Below are 19591 nucleotides of genomic sequence, written 5' to 3'. Positions count from 1 at the left end.
ACTGTAGTGATATTATGTAACAATTTACAATGGCCCTAATGCTACACTGTAGTGATATTATGTAACAATTTACAACAGCTCTAATGATACAATGTAGTGATATTAATGTAACAATTTAAAATTGCTCTAATGCTACACTGTAGTGATATTATGTAACAATTTACAACGGCTCTAATGATACAATGTAGTGATATTAATGTAACAATTTAAAATTGCTATAATGCTACACTGTAGTGATATTATGTAACAATTTACAACGGCTCTAATGATACAATGTAGTGATATTAATGTAACAATTTAAAATTGCTATAATGCTACACTGTAGTGATATTATGTAACAATTTACAACAGCTATAATGATACATTGTAGGGATATTAATGTAACAATTTAAAATTGCTCTAATGCTACACTGTAGTGATGTTAATGTAATAATTTACAATGGCTCTAATGATACAATGTAGTGATATTAATGTAACAATTTAAAATTGCTATAATGCTACACTGTAGTGATATTATGTAACAATTTACAACGGCTCTAATGATACAATGTAGTGATATTAATGTAACAATTTAAAATTGCTATAATGCTACACTGTAGTGATATTATGTAACAATTTACAACAGCTATAATGATACAATGTAGTGATATTAATGTAACAATTTAAAATTGCTATAATGCTACACTGTAGTGATATTATGTAACAATTTACAACGGCTCTAATGATACAATGTAGTGATATTATGTAACAATTTAAAATTGCTCTAATGCTACACTGTAGTGATATTATGTAACAATTTACAATGGCTCTAATGCTACACTGTAGTGATATTATGTAACAATTTACAATGGCTCTAATGATACAATGTAGTGATATTAATGTAACAATTTAAAATTGCTATAATGCTACACTGTAGTGATATTATGTAACAATTTACAACAGCTATAATGATACATTGTAGGGATATTAATGTAACAATTTAAAATTGCTCTAATGCTACACTGTAGTGATGTTAATGTAATAATTTACAATGGCTCAGGTTCGAGTCTCGGATTCGGACAATGTGGGTATGTGAGAAAGCTTGCCAGTAGCTTCTTGTGGGTCGGTGGTTCTTTCCGGGTTCTTCCTCCACCATTAATACTGGCTACCATGTATAGCATATCATATACTGAAAAATGGTGTTAAACCCTACAACAACAACAACAATGGCTCTAATGCTACACTGTTGTGATATTAATGTAACAATTTACAATAGCTCTAATGCTCTTAAAAGAACAGTGTCTATTATGTAAACATCCACAAAACTTAGACATTCAGTATAAAACTGGTCCCTGTTGCCATAAAAATTCAAATGTCTGGCACATTTTAGTTTCAAGAATTGATATTAAATGCAAACTGATATACCATATATACCCATTTATAAGCTGATACCAATGTTCTGGCAGATTACAACATCTCATTTTAAAGGTATACAACTTTCAAACATTTTATGGTCTTGTTGTTATTGTGGGTTTAATGCCATTTTTCAGCACGATATATGGTGGCCAGTATATCTGATGGAGGATGAACCCAGGACAACCTGGGAAGATAACCAACCCACAGGAAGCTACAGGAAAGTTTGTTCACATTCCCACATTGGCCAAGCCTGAGACTTGATCCCATGTGGATAGGTGAGATGTGAGTGCTCTGTAGAAATGAATGCCTTATACCCAGGGCCCCTTTAAACATTTTAACATAAAATCTTGTCACTACTCATGATGATGACACCTTGACAACATCACAACTGGAAAAGTGATACAGTGAATGGTGGACAATAAGCTAATCTGTACGTGTCAAACAACATACCTTGGTTAGTTATAAAAACTGCATGCCTTGCTTAGTTACAAATTACACCTTGGTTGGTAATAAAAATTGCACACCAGTTAGTTATAAAAACTGCACCTTTTTCAAATCTGTATATATTAGAGACACAATGAACACCCACCTGCAATCATGACTCCATCAACACCAGTCTCCTTCATACATCTCTCGACATCAGGCAGATACTGGATATTACCATTAGCAAAGACAGGTATACTAACATTCTCCCTGGAAATGCATTAAAACTGATTTAAATACAGTCAAACCTGTCCTAACTGTCACCATTACTCAGAAGTCACCTGTTTGAAATGACTATTCTAATTTCATCTAAAGCAAAAGTTCTCATCTAAATGTGTCATATGTAATGCTCACTTGTTTTCTGTGGTAAGCAGCCAGGTGTTTCCAAACCAAACAATGGTTTTACTTGGCCTCAAGTGATCAATGGCACAATTCTACAGTGACTGCCCCATCTACACAGACTAATTTTCTATTGCTACATGAAGAAGACTTATTTAGAGAAATGAATACCATGTGAATAATGTTTAAAACTTTCTCATCTTGCTTGTATTTTTACTTCAGCCATGTGGACAATGTCACTCAAAGGTGTAAATTTATCAAGTTTGAATGCAATGCAGTTTTTATCATCAGGATCAAAGCAATTGTTTTAGAAATCAAAGTCACCTTCTCTGCCAGTGTGACATGTATAGTTCATAATCTTCATTTATTTGGCCAAGAAAATAAAAGCTATCTCTTAAGAAAAAGTTTGTCTTAAACAAGAGATATGAATTACATCCCTTTTAATTTGGGACTGGGGTCATTCAATTACCTGTAAAGACAGGCACAGTTTTAGTAAATACATCATAAAGAATAGCTACATATGACTTCTTTTGATTTCCTGTTCATTACAGACATTTCACATAGGCCAACTGTCTTTTTATCTCATCAATTTGAACAACTGGCTTAAAACGATTTTTATTCAATTCAAAAAGCTATTTCCAAGTTAAACTTGTGCAATTTTGCAAACCAATGAGTCAGTCCTATGTTTAAAAGTCATATCTAAGTTGTTAATCAGTAGTGAAATTTTTGTTTTGTCATGGTGCAGAAAACATACTAAGATCAGTGATTATTAAATGTCAGTGATCAGTTAATTTATAGCCTAGGTTAATGTGACTGGGATACAGTAATAATGTGTGGAACATAAATTTAGGAGTAAACCAAATATATGTGTATATTATGATGCTGTTGAACAGTTCACATTAAAAAAATCTTCATATTTTAATAATGTGTGTGATTTGGATTTTTCATGTAATTTAAAAAATGTTCAATCATATCGCTACAATGTCTGCAGTGTGGCAGTTTATAGAGATGTCTAACACTGGGGCATCATGACACAGACATGTAGGATGATGTCCCACCCAGTCACATTATCCTGACACCAGGCTGACCAGTCCTAATAATAACCTCTTAATGCTGAGCACCAAGTGATGCAGCTGTTAGTACCATTTTTGTAAGTCTTTGGTATGACATGGCAGTGGTTTGAACCCATGACCTCCCATATCTGGGGCAGACGCTCTAAACACTTAGGCCACCGGACCAGTGATTGTAATAGTAATAGTACTAATATTAATAACATTATTACTACTATTACTGATAACAATGATAATTATATTTGGTATTTGTTCAAATTTTAATAGGTGAACCTTTGTACAGAAGTCACCTGTGCACAAAGGTCAGTTTTGCATTTTCCTGTGAGTGGCCATTGTAGAAAGGTTTTACTGTATATATTAATTTCAATCCATGTTGTAAATAACGGTACTTGAGCATGCAAATGTTTAATTTCCAAACTAAACAAAAATAATAAAATCTTAAATGTCACATTCTAATCATAGTTAGATCAATAACTATTATAGTTGTTCTAGGGTTTAACGCCTTTTTTCAGCACAAGATAGGCTATACATGGCAGCCAGTATAACTGGTGGAGGAAGAACCCTGGAAAACTCAGGGAAGAACCACCGACCCACGAGAAGCTACTGGCAGGCTTTCCCACGTACCCACGCTAGCCGAGCCTTGGACTCGAACCCATGCAGACAGAGGTGAGATGGCAGTGATCCGGAACAGTGAGCGCTTTAGACCACTCAGCCACTCGGGGCCCCTAACTATTATAGTAGAAAGTAATTCAGCCATTTATACATACATGCAAAACATCTAATTATTTTGTAAATAGTTTTTGGAACACCTAGCGAACAAACTAGGTTGACAAAACTATTTTTTTTTACTGCACTGCTTTAAAAGGAGTAGTCTTGCATGTAAAAAAGTTATAAATATATTCTGTTCAAATTAAAGAAACTAAAGGAATAATGAGCAATTTGCCCATGTACATAAACCCCTGCTCCTCCTACATTCCACCCATACCATTCAATGGAGATGAATCTATAGTTAGAAAAACTGTAACTCTTCCATAAGAACCAATTTTTCAAATAAAATTTGTTTCATAAATAATAATCTTCCAATCATAATACCTTAGGAGTACTACCACTTCCTTGCAAATCCTGCCCTCTCAGCTCAAGTTTTAGCTAACGGAGCTAAAGGGTGTCTGGCTATATATGTGTTAGCCAGAGAGAGTGATCTCCCTGTGATATAGAAATTGGTACCAATTCTTTTGTGTACTTCATTTATTACTGGGTCAGAATGCATGCTCACCTGGGAGGATGTAACTGTGGGGAAGCTGGGAGGATGTGTCAGTATTATGATCTGGGGGATGTGTGTGTGTGTGATTTGGATTTTTAACATAGCTTTAGCAATTTTTCAGTCATATCGCTAAGATGTCTGCAGTGTGATGACAGTTTATAGTGATGTCTAGCACCGGGGCATCATGCCGTAGACATGTAGCATGATGTCCCACCCAGACACATTATCCTGACACCAGGCCAACCAGTCCTAACACTAACCTCTTAATGCTGAGCGCCAAGCAAGGCAGCTGTTAGTACCATTTTTGTAAGTCTTCAGTATGACTTGGTCGGGGATCGATCCCACGACCTCCTGCATCTCAGGTGGATACTCTAACCACTAGGCCACCAGAGCATTTTATTATGATCTGGTAAGTATTATCTAAGAAACATATATTACTATAAAAACTGGTTTCTTCTTCCAATATGTTACTCAATCATAGTACCATTTTTGAAAGTCTTTAGTACGACTTGGCCAGGGATCGAACCCACAACCTCCTGCATCTGAGGCAGACACTCTAACCACTAGGCCACCGGAGCAGTGTATTATGATCTGGTAAGTATTATCTAAGAAACATATATTACTATAAAAATTGGTTTCTTCTTCCAATATGTTACTCAATCATAATATCTTAGGAGAGTAGGTACAATGTGGATGGAGTTACATTCCCTTACTCCTGGGAGAGCATACCCAATACAGCTGAGTACCTTCAAAAATTTTGTACTGCAGTATACTCCATTATTTATGAACATAACTGCAATAATACCATAATATACTGCAAATATGTTAGGGACCAATGATATAATGTTCTGTCATAGGGGGTCCCAGTGCTTCTGTTTTTTAAAATGTATGCCTTGTCAACAGCTGGAAAAATATCTCACTCTTATTTATAAGAAAATAAAACCATTTATATCCATTATATTTTTTATAAAAAAAATATCTTGAGATACAGAAAATAAAATATATCAGCTCAAACAAAATCCACCCATCTTATTCAAGATGACAATATGCATTGTGATATTGTCTTTTCCACCTTTCAGGAGTAAGAACAGATGTGACCTCCCTCTCTGCACCGACTTGGGTTCTTTTCAGGCATCACTTCACTGGGTCCTGTAGATGACCACTGGTTGATAGGTTTAAGTTAGAAAGAGGTTTCACCCTAAAAGGCTGACTGCAAAGGAGCAGGTGCCTGTTCTTGGCAATGAAAGCAGAAGCCACCATGACTGACACTGACCCATCCTGTCAGAATTGTTAAGAGGTTCAGGTCAACTGACAAAGCATGCTGATTCTGCCTGCGAACAAGTAGGAAGCAGGTCTTATGCAAGAGGTAGATTTCACTTTGGGCACAGCTAAAACCTCTGTACATGTAAAATTAAAATTTAAAAGAAGATCAGAGAGGGTTTTGCTCCGTCCTATATCCTCTCTTCTGTACTGATGCAATATATCACATATTGTCAAATGGTAGCTTTTTATCACAACTGGAGCTAACTGTTTCTCTTCAAAAAACTAAAGTAAGAAAGTTAGCTATCTGAGGTACCAATACCAAAATCAGAGAAACATGTTCATACTTACATCATTTATAGAAATTTTACACATGCCCTCATAGGCTATCAATGTGGAGGCACCTTCTCACTCAAATGATTCCCTTCATCACTTGTTTAATATGACTAAAATGTGCATGTTCAGCAGCTTTGAATTCATCTGAAATCTCATACATCCTGTTTGCTTGAACAGATGAGGAAATATCTCTATTTTCATTGGGATTTTTGCTGCAAGATTTAACAAGCTGTTGATCAATGATTTTTCCCATTTGCAGAGAGAAATCAGGATGATTCCACACTGTGATTCGCTAACTTTTTGTAGCAATTTTGGAATCAGTGGAGTTGGAAGGTAAGCATATGCATGCAGTTTGTTCCAATCTATAGAAAGAGCAATGACTGCCCAGGTCTTCACATCTGGGGCTGGTGAGACAAAAGTTGGAAGCTTGGCATTCTACTTTGATGCATACAGATCCACCTGTGATCAATCCCAGTGAGTACATGTGCGACTGAACACCGAGAGATGAAGTGACCATTTCATTTATATTAGTTGATTCTTTAAGGACAGCAAGTTTGCCAGTACATCTAGTCTGCTCAGAGTATGATGAACTTGTATGTGGATTTGTTGATGATTACACCATCTTATAAAATCTGAAACAAAGATGCAGAGGTCTAGAGATCTGGTTTCCCCCCTTGCTTTCTAATATAAATCACCAGTGGAGTTGTTGGATACAATGCAAATGCCTAATCCATGCAGCTTCTCTGATGAAATGCTTTCCTTATGACCTTCATCTCCAAGATATTGATATGCAAGAGACAGTCCAGAGTGAGCCACTGTCCAGTAGCCCCCTGGAATGACACCCCAGCCCATTGTGCTCACATCTGTACAAACTGTCAACTTCAGAGATTGTACCTGCAAGGGAACACCAAACACATGCCAAATGAGGTGCTCCTTTTTCCTGAGATGGGACTTCACATGCATGGGAACTGGCATTGTGTGCTCCAAGAAGCAAAGTTTTGGCCTCCATTGGGACAACAGTATTATTTGTAATGGCCTCATGAATAGGTGACCTAGGACAATGAGGTGCACTGCCACACTGGGTAACCACCATAGGCAAAAGAGTTCTCTTGCTCAGAGACTGTGTTCTGTGCCAGGATGATTCTACCACTGAACTGATTTTCAACGGGTGTTTCTGAAGGAGACATACTGGGTAAATGTTGAGATGGTATGACATCATATGTCTCATTGTTGACAAGTAATCCATTGCTGAGGAGGTGCATAACAAGGGATTTAATGTCATACCTTAAAATATAACTCACCTGGTGTTTTTGACGAATGCTGTTCAGGTAACTGGATATCACAAGCATGGAGATATTCCAGAAATAAGCCATCATTTGGACGATAATACACATGAAGAACTATGAACAGATATCAAGTCTGAAAGTGGCCAGAACTTGTAAAACATCTTAAGGTGAGCCACAATTATTTCGAGGATGATTTATGAATTATGACATGTTGATACATATCTTGCACCTCTACAATGATAGTTAATTCTCCCTCAATAATGGCATCTAAAACCCACTTTGGCATTTGCATTTTGACCATGGTGCGCAGAAGAAAAGATTGAGAGTAATTAGATCTGTTACTGGTCAATAAGTGCCAATGGCCTCTTGGACCAGGAAGTCTTGCAAAAAAACCTTGTGATTGTGAATGATCACTACTGCCCTTTTCAAGGGAAGACTTGATTTCTTGCTGCATTGGTCTGCTTTGAATTAGTCTTTGTGAATGCCTGAAGATGAAGGGGTCCTAGATAATGGAAGGGTGCTGAATGTGATACTGAGGCCCTCTGAAACAACCTGTCAATTCCACTGATCGTGGTGGCAAATTTTCCCATTTGAAAGCAAAAAATAGAATTCTTCTCTCCACCCCCACCCCGTGATCAGTGATATCTGATCTATTCTGCCAGCTGAAGATTTGTCGCTAAGGCATTGGGGAGCATGTACTGTGGAAAGTTGAAATAAGAGAGGATGAACTGGTTTTTTTTGCTTGTTGGAGTACTGTCATTGAGACTAAGTCCAACACAAAGCCTACTGCCACAATGTTCCAGACCAACTGTTGTGTGTCATTCAAGGACTGACAGTCCATCCATACGTAAAGGTTTTGACTTTCAAAGGGCTCCAATGCTTCTGTCTTTTGCTGGGTGTCTATGTGGAACATTGGAGTGTGTATTTCATAGAATCTTCAACTAAAATTTGATGGCAGACATATGAAAAGTCTACTGACATTTGGAGCCAGCAATTATCTGAGACACCACCCAATAAGTCAGCTATTCCACCAAACTGTGATAGGAGTTTGATTGCTGCTTCATTTTTCTTGATTAGCAAGTCAACTGATGTTGGAACTCGGGACAAAGCTGAAAACATAAAAATACTGTGTATGTGATTTGGGTTTTTCATGTAGCTACAACAATTCTTCAGTCATGTCGCTACAATGTCTGCAGCATGGCAGTTTTTAGTGATGTCGCACAATGAGGCATCATGCTGCAGACATGTGGGATCATGTCCCACCCATAGTCTTTAAACTTGCTCTCCAGCTATTGCATCATGTTCTTTGATGTACTCTGTTATGTATATTTAATTTGCTTTGTTTGTAAGGGTTTGTTTTAGTTTTTTTTAAATTTCATTACATGCTACTGTAATTTAACATTATATGTTGGACTTGACCTTGTCCAAAATTGACTTCATTTCTGCTTGACCCAAATTGACTTTTTTTATTTTATTCCTTGTAAACAACTAATATATAGCTAAATTATTATGTATGTGTATGGGTTTAAAATCAGTATTATTATTAAAAAGATAAGTATATATGTTTATTTGGGTCAAGGTTTTGGAATTTCCTAAGTGAAATTGACAGGTTATTGTTTTTATTTTGTAAACACCAGGATCATTCTAGAAGGTAATTTTCAATGAGGTAATGTTTTTTTTTTATATAATGTTAATTGTGAATTGAGGTCAATTAGAGAATGATATACACTGTACCTGAGAGGATTTTATCATTCATGCTTTAACAACTAGTACTTTCAAGATGTATTATGTTGTGTCCTGTTGGGATGAATTTTATTTCTTTAAATTACTGAATTCAAGTGATTATTTTCTCTGGAAATTCAAAAGTGCTCTGATAAAATTCTTCGATAGAGGCATTCCCTGGAAATTACATTTCTTTGATTCAACTAGGAGCTATAACAGAAATATCATCACCGTCAGTTTCTGGATTTATTCTGGACTTGTACTGAGTTTAATTCAGGACTTTAAGTTATTTGGACTTGTGTCTGTAATTCTTGAAATAGTTTGGGATTTAATTCACAATACCACAAGTTCTCTTTCTCATTCTCACTTTGTATTCTAGAGAAATAAATTATTTGGTAAATTTTACAAAGCTTGTTGTCTTTCACTCTTTTCTGTTACTTATTTTAAAAGCATAGACTCATAACAACTTTTATAATGACATGTACATCTGGGGGCCTTACAGTCATTGTAAATATCAGCACAGCTAAATGATTAATAGATCAACATAATTTCCCACTCAGCAGGTGGTTGCAGCAGGACCGACAAGCCTTTGAATTTGCCACCGGGCCATTGTTTACATACAAATGACTCCTGTGTGATTTTCTGCGTCCCAGGTATAAAAAAACTGAATTCAAATACATGTGATTAAGTATTTTCAAGACCTCTGAAAGTATCTGAAGTTTGTAACATAACAGTAAACAATGAAGACAAATACACAAAGTGTTTGTAAGAACGAGATACATCTCATTTTTGACAGAAATTTGATTTATGCTTACTTAACAGCCTTGATATGTTCCCAGCTAGCTAAACAGGTCAGCTTGCCTTTCTGTTCCTTTCGCCTTCCATGAACTGCCAGTAACTGAAATAAACCAAGTGGCCTTAAATTATTCTAAACATGCTCTCATACATTTATGTTAGCAAGTAAACTACAATCAGGCAATATAATTTTAATACCATTTGCGAGAACTGCAGTCTGCTGCCTTGGACACACTGAAAAACTAATTTATGATTCTCCAGGAAATAAGATTTACCACCTGAATCCTAACTCCACCCCCCCCCCATATAGGCTGCATATCTTGAGCTGAGGCGCATCAGCTCAATTTGCAAATATCTTTCAGTTGATGCCACTAAAACACTTGTGTGTTCATAAGTACTTTCAAGACTGGACTATTGTAACTCAATTCTCTCTGGTTCATCTCAATACCTGCTCCAGAAACTTCAAAACACAGCTGCTCGGATCATACTTAGAGTACTATGATCAGAGCACACCTCCCTGCTGCTCTGTACCCTACAATGGCTATCCATTCTAACAAGAATCAAGCACAAAATGTGTTCTCTGTGCTACGTTTCACTGTCCAACATACCTATCCAACCTCACCCATGTGTACACACCCGCAAGATACATATGCTCCTCTTCTGACAATCGTATACTCATTATTCCCTATTTGAAAACAGAGTCATATGGACAGTGTTATTTTGCATACCAGGCCCAGCAACGTGGAATGAATTGCCCACTGAACTGAGACACAAAGACACAGTGATCCCCATTCAAGAGTGCTCTCAAAACTCACTTATTTCGACTGCAAGAACAAACTTAAAGACCTAACAATGTTTCCTATCTTAAATATTCTCAGCATGTTTTTTATGTTTTCTAATTTCGTGGTGTTTGTTTTTGTAATCATATCATTATATGTTTTTTTTTTTTATCTTATAGGTGTTGTCTAATGTTGTAAAGTGCTAAGAGCTTCTAAAGATTAGGTGCTATACAAAGTCCTCATTATTATTATTATTATTATATGTATGTGTGTGTGGAAGTAACTTGTATTATTAACTCCCCTTGGCTCCACTAGCTGGCCACACATATAACAAGATGTTTACCAGTTTATGCTTGAGCAAAACCACCAACAAGGAGGCTAGCACTTGTGGAGATGGGTGGGAGGAGTGCTTATTATCAGGTAAGGATTCTTGGTGATACAATTTATCAACAAATGTCCATTTTCCGTCATGTATAATCCGATCACATTTATCTTTAAGAGAAAAGGTAAATATGGGAGGAAATGCATGAGCATCCAACATCTACCAGTCACACTTTAAGGGGCAACATGTCCTTGTCCTCAATAATGGATAAACTTTTCTCCTAAAATGAAGGCAGCACAAATGGAAAAATATGAATTCAATTATTGTGAAAGCCAGCTTCAATAGGTTGGGAGACGTGTGCTGCTTTACCAAAATTTGTTTCCTGTGTAGATCTAGATAAACTATATATCTCATGCCTGAACTGGGCTTGTTGATTATCTTGGCAGCCACTAGTATCAACTCTCATCTTTTGTCATATCACGTAAATAGATACTCCAGAAAGTCAACTGTGCATTCCAGCCAAAAGACTCAACAACACTAACAGAAACTCCAGAAAATCAATTGTGCATTCCAGCCAAAAGACTCAACAACACTACAAATGAAGACTTATTAAAATTGCTAGAAGTTCGTAAGATGGTATCTTCATTATGCATTCATTGTTTTGTGTTGCACCCCTCCATGTGCCTCAGTTAAAATCCCAAACCAGATTATGCAGTTTTGTATGAATTGATTATTTTTGGACTGCAACCGATTCTTGGTGACAAAGTCACCACACAGAACAACTGTAAAAACAGAACTAGAGGTAATTCAGGTCCACAGGGCTAGGCATGCTGTTCATTCACCCTGTATGCTGTAGCTAGAGCTATCAGGAAACAACTATAACATAGTAGCTTCAGTGAAGCTAAAGACAGTCCTCAGACTTTGGTTAATTTGAGCTATATCAAGACCCAGAAAAGGTTCCACTTGGGAAACAAGGTGTTTAAAACATGGTTCCCATGCTTTTCTAAATATAAATTTCCAGGTCTTTTCCAGGTTTTATCCAAGATGAAATTAATTTTTTCAAGGTTAACATATGACCATTACTGAATGGAATTAAAGAACATTTTGGAATATAAAACATGCATTTTCCAAATCTGAAGATGTTACTCTTTCAAGACTTTCCAAACCATTAATTCTAAAGAATTTTAGAGTAATATATGTGCATGTTATACAAAGTAAACATTTACTATCACAGTATGAAGAAAAAATAATAAAAATAAATACAAAGTATTAGAATCTTATCTTGTAACGAAAAAAGTTTAACCCTGAATTTATATGTGCCAATAAAATCTCAAACAAGATTTTTCAACCAACATAAACTCTTTAAGACAATTTGGTTTAAAATTCCATTATTTAAAGACATTTACAAAAGGATTGATATAAATTTTGACAAAAGACCTTCAAAATTATATACTGTTGTATAAACAAGGACTGAATTTTCTGTAAAATCAACTTGTCTTCTTGTAGTTCAATAAACCAGTCCCAAAACCTCTACTGATACATGGGCTCTTATCGTTTCTTGATATATAAGAAAATGGAAGACAATTTCCCATTTCTCCTGCATTCTATTTAAGATATGAAACCAATGCTTCAAGCTACATGTCACTGTGTAGTAGTTTCGCACCAAAGTTCAGCTCAGAGATTCAGAATTTTCTAATTCGGATTTCCTCCGAAAATTCCAACACCATTTTTCACATTTGGACATTTAGGATGGAGTGTGGGTTCAGAGCAATTACATATAAAAAATTTGGAATCTGCTGCCACCGTAAGATAGCTTACCAATGGGCCTAGCAATTTTAAATTATGTTATATCGACTTATAGCTACATGAAATCGATAGGAAAATTATTTATTTTCTCAAAAATGGCAAGTTTTATAATCGTTATGTCTTTAATCCGCTGACAGACTAGACAAAACTTGGTGTAGATGAAACCTGACCCAGTACTCGCCATTTGTTATAACAGTCACATGACTTCACAACTCTCACACAATGGCATTGGAAGTCCAATAGTCACATGATATCAACAACAAAATGCATGAGTTATAAGTCAAAAAGCTAGTTCATTATCACTTGCTAAATGTGAATAAATTTACCCCAAAATTATATTAAAAAACTCAAAATGACAATTAGTCTAAATCCCAAACATCTGTGCAACAATGGCTTGAAAAATTTGATAATTTCCAATTCTGTCAGAAGGAACATCAAAGTGCTGTTGCCAAGCAATAGTTTGAACTGGTAGACATCCAGTATACAGGAGGTGACCTAGATGGGGTAAGGGGAGGTATTTTTTTAAGAGTTACTTCCCTTAACATACACGATGGAAAGATACATTTTTTCATCATTTCAGGAAGGATGGAATCAGAGGCTTTATTTTCTAATGTTCTGCTTATGTGTTAGATGGACAAATAGTTAAATAACTAGTTTATATTTACCTGACAACCTGCCTTTTCTAGCATTTTAGCATACTGAACTGTCTTCTCTATGCTCTCGAACACCCGAATTTTTGCTGTTATAGGAACCTTCAACTCCTTATGGCAGAGACTTACTACAAAACAAGAAACATGGCAATAATTCTGAGACAATTCTATGAAGCAATGACAAAGAGACAATATGAAAGTAAGGAGAAGTAAACGTAGCAAGCTCTCCTATGCAACTGTTTTGCTGAAAAGTATCAATCAGCAATATAACAGCTTGGGACATGATGCCCTGCAACAAAAATAAACATGCAATGTTAATGCAGGTGCACGAAGCAAATGTAGAGGAGGTTACTCTAGTTCTGCAAGCTCTTCTGCTGAAAGTCCCACCTGCAATAAATTTCTCTGGGTCTTGTTACATCTTTCTAAAATGGGTACTTTCAGTTTCTGCTTCTAGACTCTTAGTCTTGGGTTTCTATAAACTGGAATCAAGTGCTTTGAAAGAAATAAGTCTCTGATAAAACAGTAAGAAAATCTTTGGAGAGCTCTACTTGTACAGCTGAAGTAATCTCTGCTAATTATATATGAAACAAAGAAAAGTCTAGGACATGTCAAAGAAATTTTAACTACTCAACTTCAATGGCTCACCAATACCAATTCCCACACCTACTCTTCCCATCACTAACCCCAAATCCCTTCTTCAGCAACCCAGCTCTACTCTCCCCAGTCAGTTACCCAGCAGCTAGACCATTTATACATTTATTTAACATACTATTAAGGACAAAGTCATGCATGTAATCCTCATTTATTCCAGCTAAACAATTTCCCTTTATTAAATATACCAGATAGTAATCATGCCTACTAGATAAAACCTTGAAATATTTGTAAATATAAAAGCAGCATGAGCATAAATGTGTTTATATTGAATGAATTTTTTTTAATTATATACTAAAAAGTACTTTTGCTGGGAAAAATTTATTTTGTAGTTGGACAAGCAGAGTGTATTTTGACATGATGCATGGTATTTGTGAAAAAATAAAAACAAATTGTTCCTAATAAAATACGTTCCTTCAAGAATATTTACCTTAGGATATCTACTGCTATCTCGCAAATCCAGCTAAAAGAAGCTAAAAGTTATCTGCCCACCTAGTTGGTGGTCAGGCAGAGTGATCTCCCATTGGTATAAGGTTTGGTGGCAAAACCTGTGAATATCTCAGTTACTAATGGAGACTAAGGCATGCTTTCTATGGATGTAACTATGGGGAGGGTGTATGTATATTATGATTGGGTAAGTATATTTGAAGAAACATATATTACTAGGAAAAAGTGGCTTCTTCTTTAAATATATTACTCAATCATAATACCTTTGGAGAATTGCTAGGAGGTGGAGGGAAATATAGGGTATGTGGGCCAGCTTCTGGATAACCCAACTGGAGAGGACTCCATCTGTCAAAGAGTGGCTTCGAACAGGGGAAAAAACTTTCCACCCACAAATCTAGTAAAAGTTATTTTTGCACGTGTATACTCAAAGTTGGACAAGTAATGTTTTTTCTGATATCCTCTCTTCCATGATGACAAAAGGTGTCAGCAATCATGAAACAGTAACCTTTTATCATACTTGGTGCTAACTTTCTATCTTCGAAGAACCAGAAGGAAATTAGCTATTTGCGGTATAGATGCCAGAAGAGGTATGATGTGTTCTTTTGTACACCACCAAATGAAAATTTGCCATTTGCCTTTGTAAGCTTTCAGAGTGGAGGACCTTCATGCATGAGCCATTCTCCTCACAACTGGTTGTGAGAGCTGTTTATTTCTGAGTGCCTGTTTAATATGATCCAGACGTGCAGGTTCAGTAGCTCCGGGTAGGGAAGAAACAACTGCCACCATGGTTGTTTGAGTAGACGATGGAAAATCCCAAATTTGCAGAGAGTTTCCATTATGAGATTGATGAGGTCATTGATCTACAACTTCACACTGATTCTCTTGCTTTCTGTATCACCTTAGGAATCTCAGGTGTTGAAGGGCAGGAGTAATCATCAAGGCTGCTCTAATCTATCAATAGAGTACTGATTGCCCAGGCTTTTGGATCCAGGACTGGAGATAAAGATTGGGAGTTTGTTGTGCCACCTGGTCACAAACTGGTCCACCAACAGTCCCATCAGGCACATATCTGAGTGAAAACCAAGGAATGGAGAGACCATTTTATCTGCATTAGTTGACTGTTCCAGGACAAAGAATTAACAAGTATCTTTAGTCGTCCCAGAATATGTCGACTTGTACATGGATTTGTTTATTATGACATCACTTTAGTCCCATGCCAGGAAGCAAAGGTCTAGGGACCTGGTTCTGCCTCGAGTTGTCAGACAGAATCAGGACTCCCTTTCATTTAAATATTCCTGTTGCCAGTGAAAGGCTTTAAAAATGTCCTTAATCTCTAGAAAATTGATATGCAAGCCTAGAAATACCCATGATAAAAGAGTATTCCTCAAAAGTAAAGAAGCCACCATTGCTAGGATTTTCAATGCAGGTTCCTTAGGGAGATATACTTTGCCTGTGTACTGAACTCCATACCTAGATGAAGAGATATCTACTGAGATAGTACTATGTAAGATTTGCCCTCGTTTAACAGGAACCCCAGACTGGTAAGGAATGTAACAAGGATTATCTAGGCCTGTGACTGGAGATCCAGACCTGCCAACCCTGACGAGTCCATCTCAGTAAGGCAGTTGATTTTTTTCCATAAGATTGACCAGTTTTCAGTAAGGTGTAACAAAATATCAATAACTGTGATTGTAAAGCTGGAAAACATAATTAAAAGTTTGACGCATTGACAATAAACATTATTTCAACTGAAAAGTTTGTAAAGTATGCATAGACTTTATTTACCACTAGTACAGTTGCACAAACTCTAGTTCCAAACTCTATGCAGCTCAATGGCTTGTAGCTATCTCTCAACCTGACATAATTCTTGGAATTTCTTTTCCATAACACATGACGATGGCAATCATATCTCCCGCCACGAGACATACTCAAAACTGGCATGTGATGTCCAATAAGCATTAACTGTGTCCTTTCTGGCTTTTATTCACAAGAATCTGAATACTCCTTTTTATTCTTCTGTGTTGATTATTAACACTTTTCTAGAAGCTTATTTTCCCTTTTGTCTTAAACATGCATTGCTTTCTGGATGCCATTTTTAAAAATTCTATAATCAACAGACTGATCATGCAGACGCTTTGCATGAACAAATAGGTGCAGTTTAAAGCGTCTGGGGTGCTGCTGTAAAGTTAGTCTGATTACCGGACTAATTTCACTAATTCAAAGATGAAACCCAGATCCAAATAAAACACAGATGAATCAATTATCAGAGTTTTTCAGCAACGATCATTTTTCCGTAGTTTTTGCTAGTATGCCACAAGTCTGTATTTTAAGGGTAACTTTCGTAAGACTTACGGCAAAATCAAGTGTTGGCAAGTCTGGAGATCAGGTGTGCTGTATGTAGTTCCACCTCATCACAAATCCAATAAAAGATCTTAAGTTAAAAGTTGGCCAGGATGCTGAGCCTGCCAGGAATGTGTCTGAGCTGAATGGTAATCTTGTGCTAAAGAGTACCTGTGCAGAATGTCCCAGAACAAGGCACAGAGGTTAGGCAAATGAGTCGCTTTTATGGGTGTCAGTCACCATGACAAAGTTGTTGAACATTACAAAGCTAATCCGTGCATAAGGATGACCCATCTATGCAGTTAACACAACTGATGGTTTCATTTCCAGAAAGCTGGTTACTCCTGATGAATTTCATGAAAAACATTGGCTCAGTTGGAGTCCAAATAGGAATGCGAAACAAAGAAACTTACAGAATGCTGATGGTCATATTCAGCAACCACAAGATCTCCTCTTATCCACACTAAGGACCTCTGTGTGATAAGTATCCCAGTGGGTACAGAACCAGTGGGAAGAGAAGGACACTGGCAAATGGTTTTCCAAGAAGATCTTGCGGTTTTCTGAGTCTTGGATTTTGTCTGATAGATGATCAATCTCATTAATCTTCACTAACTGCTGCAGACAATGGAAGGATTTGTCCTCCTAATCATTAAAAAGTGTCTATACAAATGGGCGATGTCCTTTCCATTATGGGAATGGAGGAAGCCAAGGTTTTCAATGCACTCACCTGAAGAAGTGATATTATCAACTGGCTTATTTGGTCATCAATATCAGATCTAACAACTGAACATGCAGATGGGTTGTGTCTCTGGAATGGTTGGACATGTGGGCAGCTGGATGGTTGGGTGGGCAGTGATATGGTTAAATTCCACATGACAGACCAGTGGTATGGGTTGATAAAATGTAAGCCTGGATTGTTGGCATGGTTTGCAATGCTGGAGCAGCTAGGTGGGTGACCATTTGGATGGACCAGTTCTATGGGTCTCCTTAATATGCCCTATAAGATTGGGACAGCTGATTTGTGTCTTGTCTTGGCATAATGGGAGGGGGCTGGACTGCCAGCAAAATGGCATTGCAGACAGGCATGTTTTATGCGTTCCCATAAAATACTGTATACAATATTGTGGTTTGCTGGTTTGTGGCATAGCTTGTTTTTCTGAATGAGCTCTGGTTTTAAACAGATGGGTGGCTGGTTGGCAACTAAAACTAAAGTGGACGGCGAGATAGTTGGAAATACTAATATGTCAGGTTGACATCAAACCCCATGCACCTGGACTAAAATGGTATTCGCCCATCCTTGGACATAGCAGCCAAAATGCGAGAGGAAAATCTCATGTAATCAAGATGTTATGAAATGTGGGTTACAAACACCTCCAAAGCAGTGACTGCACTGTCATCTCCAAACAAGTTATCCTATCTGTAACTAGAGCTGCAACTGGGGCAGGAAGTAGCATGGCTCAATGACCCTTCCAAAATATGTCTCCCCTCTGACCATGTTCTACAAACACTGCAAGGAAGATGACACAGATGAGGTTCATCTGATGTGTCCTCAAAGACATTAGATTCTGTGTACTTCAAACATTGAGTAAGCACTGTACAACTAAAACAACAATGAAAAATGACAAAATAAATGGAAAAGACAGTAAATCAGAACCTGAAATTACAAACTATTTCAATAACTGCACTCATTTTTCTTGTGGACACAGCTTTCATTTATAATGTTTTAAATTAAAGTATACATGAAAGCTGTGCCCACACGAAAAATATACAAAACAGTGAGTATCAACAATGCTGTCTGCAACTACAAGATTAAAGACATACTTTGAAAACTACAAAGTACCCATCAAAACGAAAAATTTAAAGATACCAAGGCCTTGAAGCAACCTTAATTATCAATATCCTGACTTTCCAGGGAGATGGAGAGATTTAATGATGAAAACTGAAGGGTTATGAGATGTAATGTAATGTGATGTTGATGATATCAAAGTGAAAACATGAACAGAATAATGTAGTATATTGGAGACCAGCTAGCAGAGGCATGGGGAGGTAAGCTCAAGAAGTTTCTTCCCTTTGTCTATATATGATTCAGATAGGAACGACAACAATTTTCATCTTTCCAGGAAGACCAGATTCAAGTAGTATTTGAGTCTATTTTCTAATGTTAATGTGATCAGACAATATGTTCAAAGCACAAATAAAGGTGCTACTACTGATGCAATGATGCAGTACTCAGCATAATGAATTCATAGACAAAGCCACATAACTATACACTCAAATGTTGTATGTTACACTGAAGAAAATGGTCAGAAAAATGTTTATCAATGTATGGAAGTGAAATGAAATGAGTACACACAAACACAGTTTAACATGCTGAACTCCTTTTAGCTGTGACAAGCAGTATCCATCACAGTGAATGCACACATCAAGTTTCCTACAGCAGTTTCAGAGAAAATGAGCTCAATGCCAAAATAATTTGGTTATACTAACAACGATGCTATGGGTGAAGTGACACCTATGTCTCACAGGCAACAAATGTGTAACCAATCTGTCTGATCAAAAGTGTGTCTCTCATTTTGGTATTGTATATATAATGAAGAATGGTATCAAAAAACTAATAGAGGCATACAAAATGGATGAAGGTATACAAAA

The 19591-nt window shown here is 36.8% G+C and overlaps 1 protein-coding gene across 2 annotated transcripts in view; it reads right to left on the bottom strand.

Annotated features, from left to right (window-relative positions):
- LOC149806209 (tRNA-dihydrouridine(16/17) synthase [NAD(P)(+)]-like) overlaps positions 1–19591 on the bottom strand; it is a 54035-nt gene that overhangs the window by 28437 nt on the left and 6007 nt on the right. For both annotated transcript variants that reach the window (XM_089951149.1, XM_089951150.1), the window contains exons 4-6: positions 13520–13632; positions 9968–10050; positions 1985–2088 (exon numbers count right to left, since the gene is read on the bottom strand). In XM_089951149.1, the coding sequence (XP_089807275.1) occupies positions 1985–2088; positions 9968–10050; positions 13520–13632 (300 nt within the window). The remainder of the gene's footprint in view (positions 1–1984; positions 2089–9967; positions 10051–13519; positions 13633–19591) is intronic.

Source organism: Sinohyriopsis cumingii, chromosome 2 (genome assembly GCF_028554795.1).
Source record: "Sinohyriopsis cumingii isolate HCF-2022 chromosome 2, ASM2855479v2, whole genome shotgun sequence".
Lineage (NCBI taxonomy): Eukaryota > Metazoa > Mollusca > Bivalvia > Unionida > Unionidae > Sinohyriopsis > Sinohyriopsis cumingii.
This window is presented reverse-complemented; position numbering and strand designations above follow the sequence as displayed.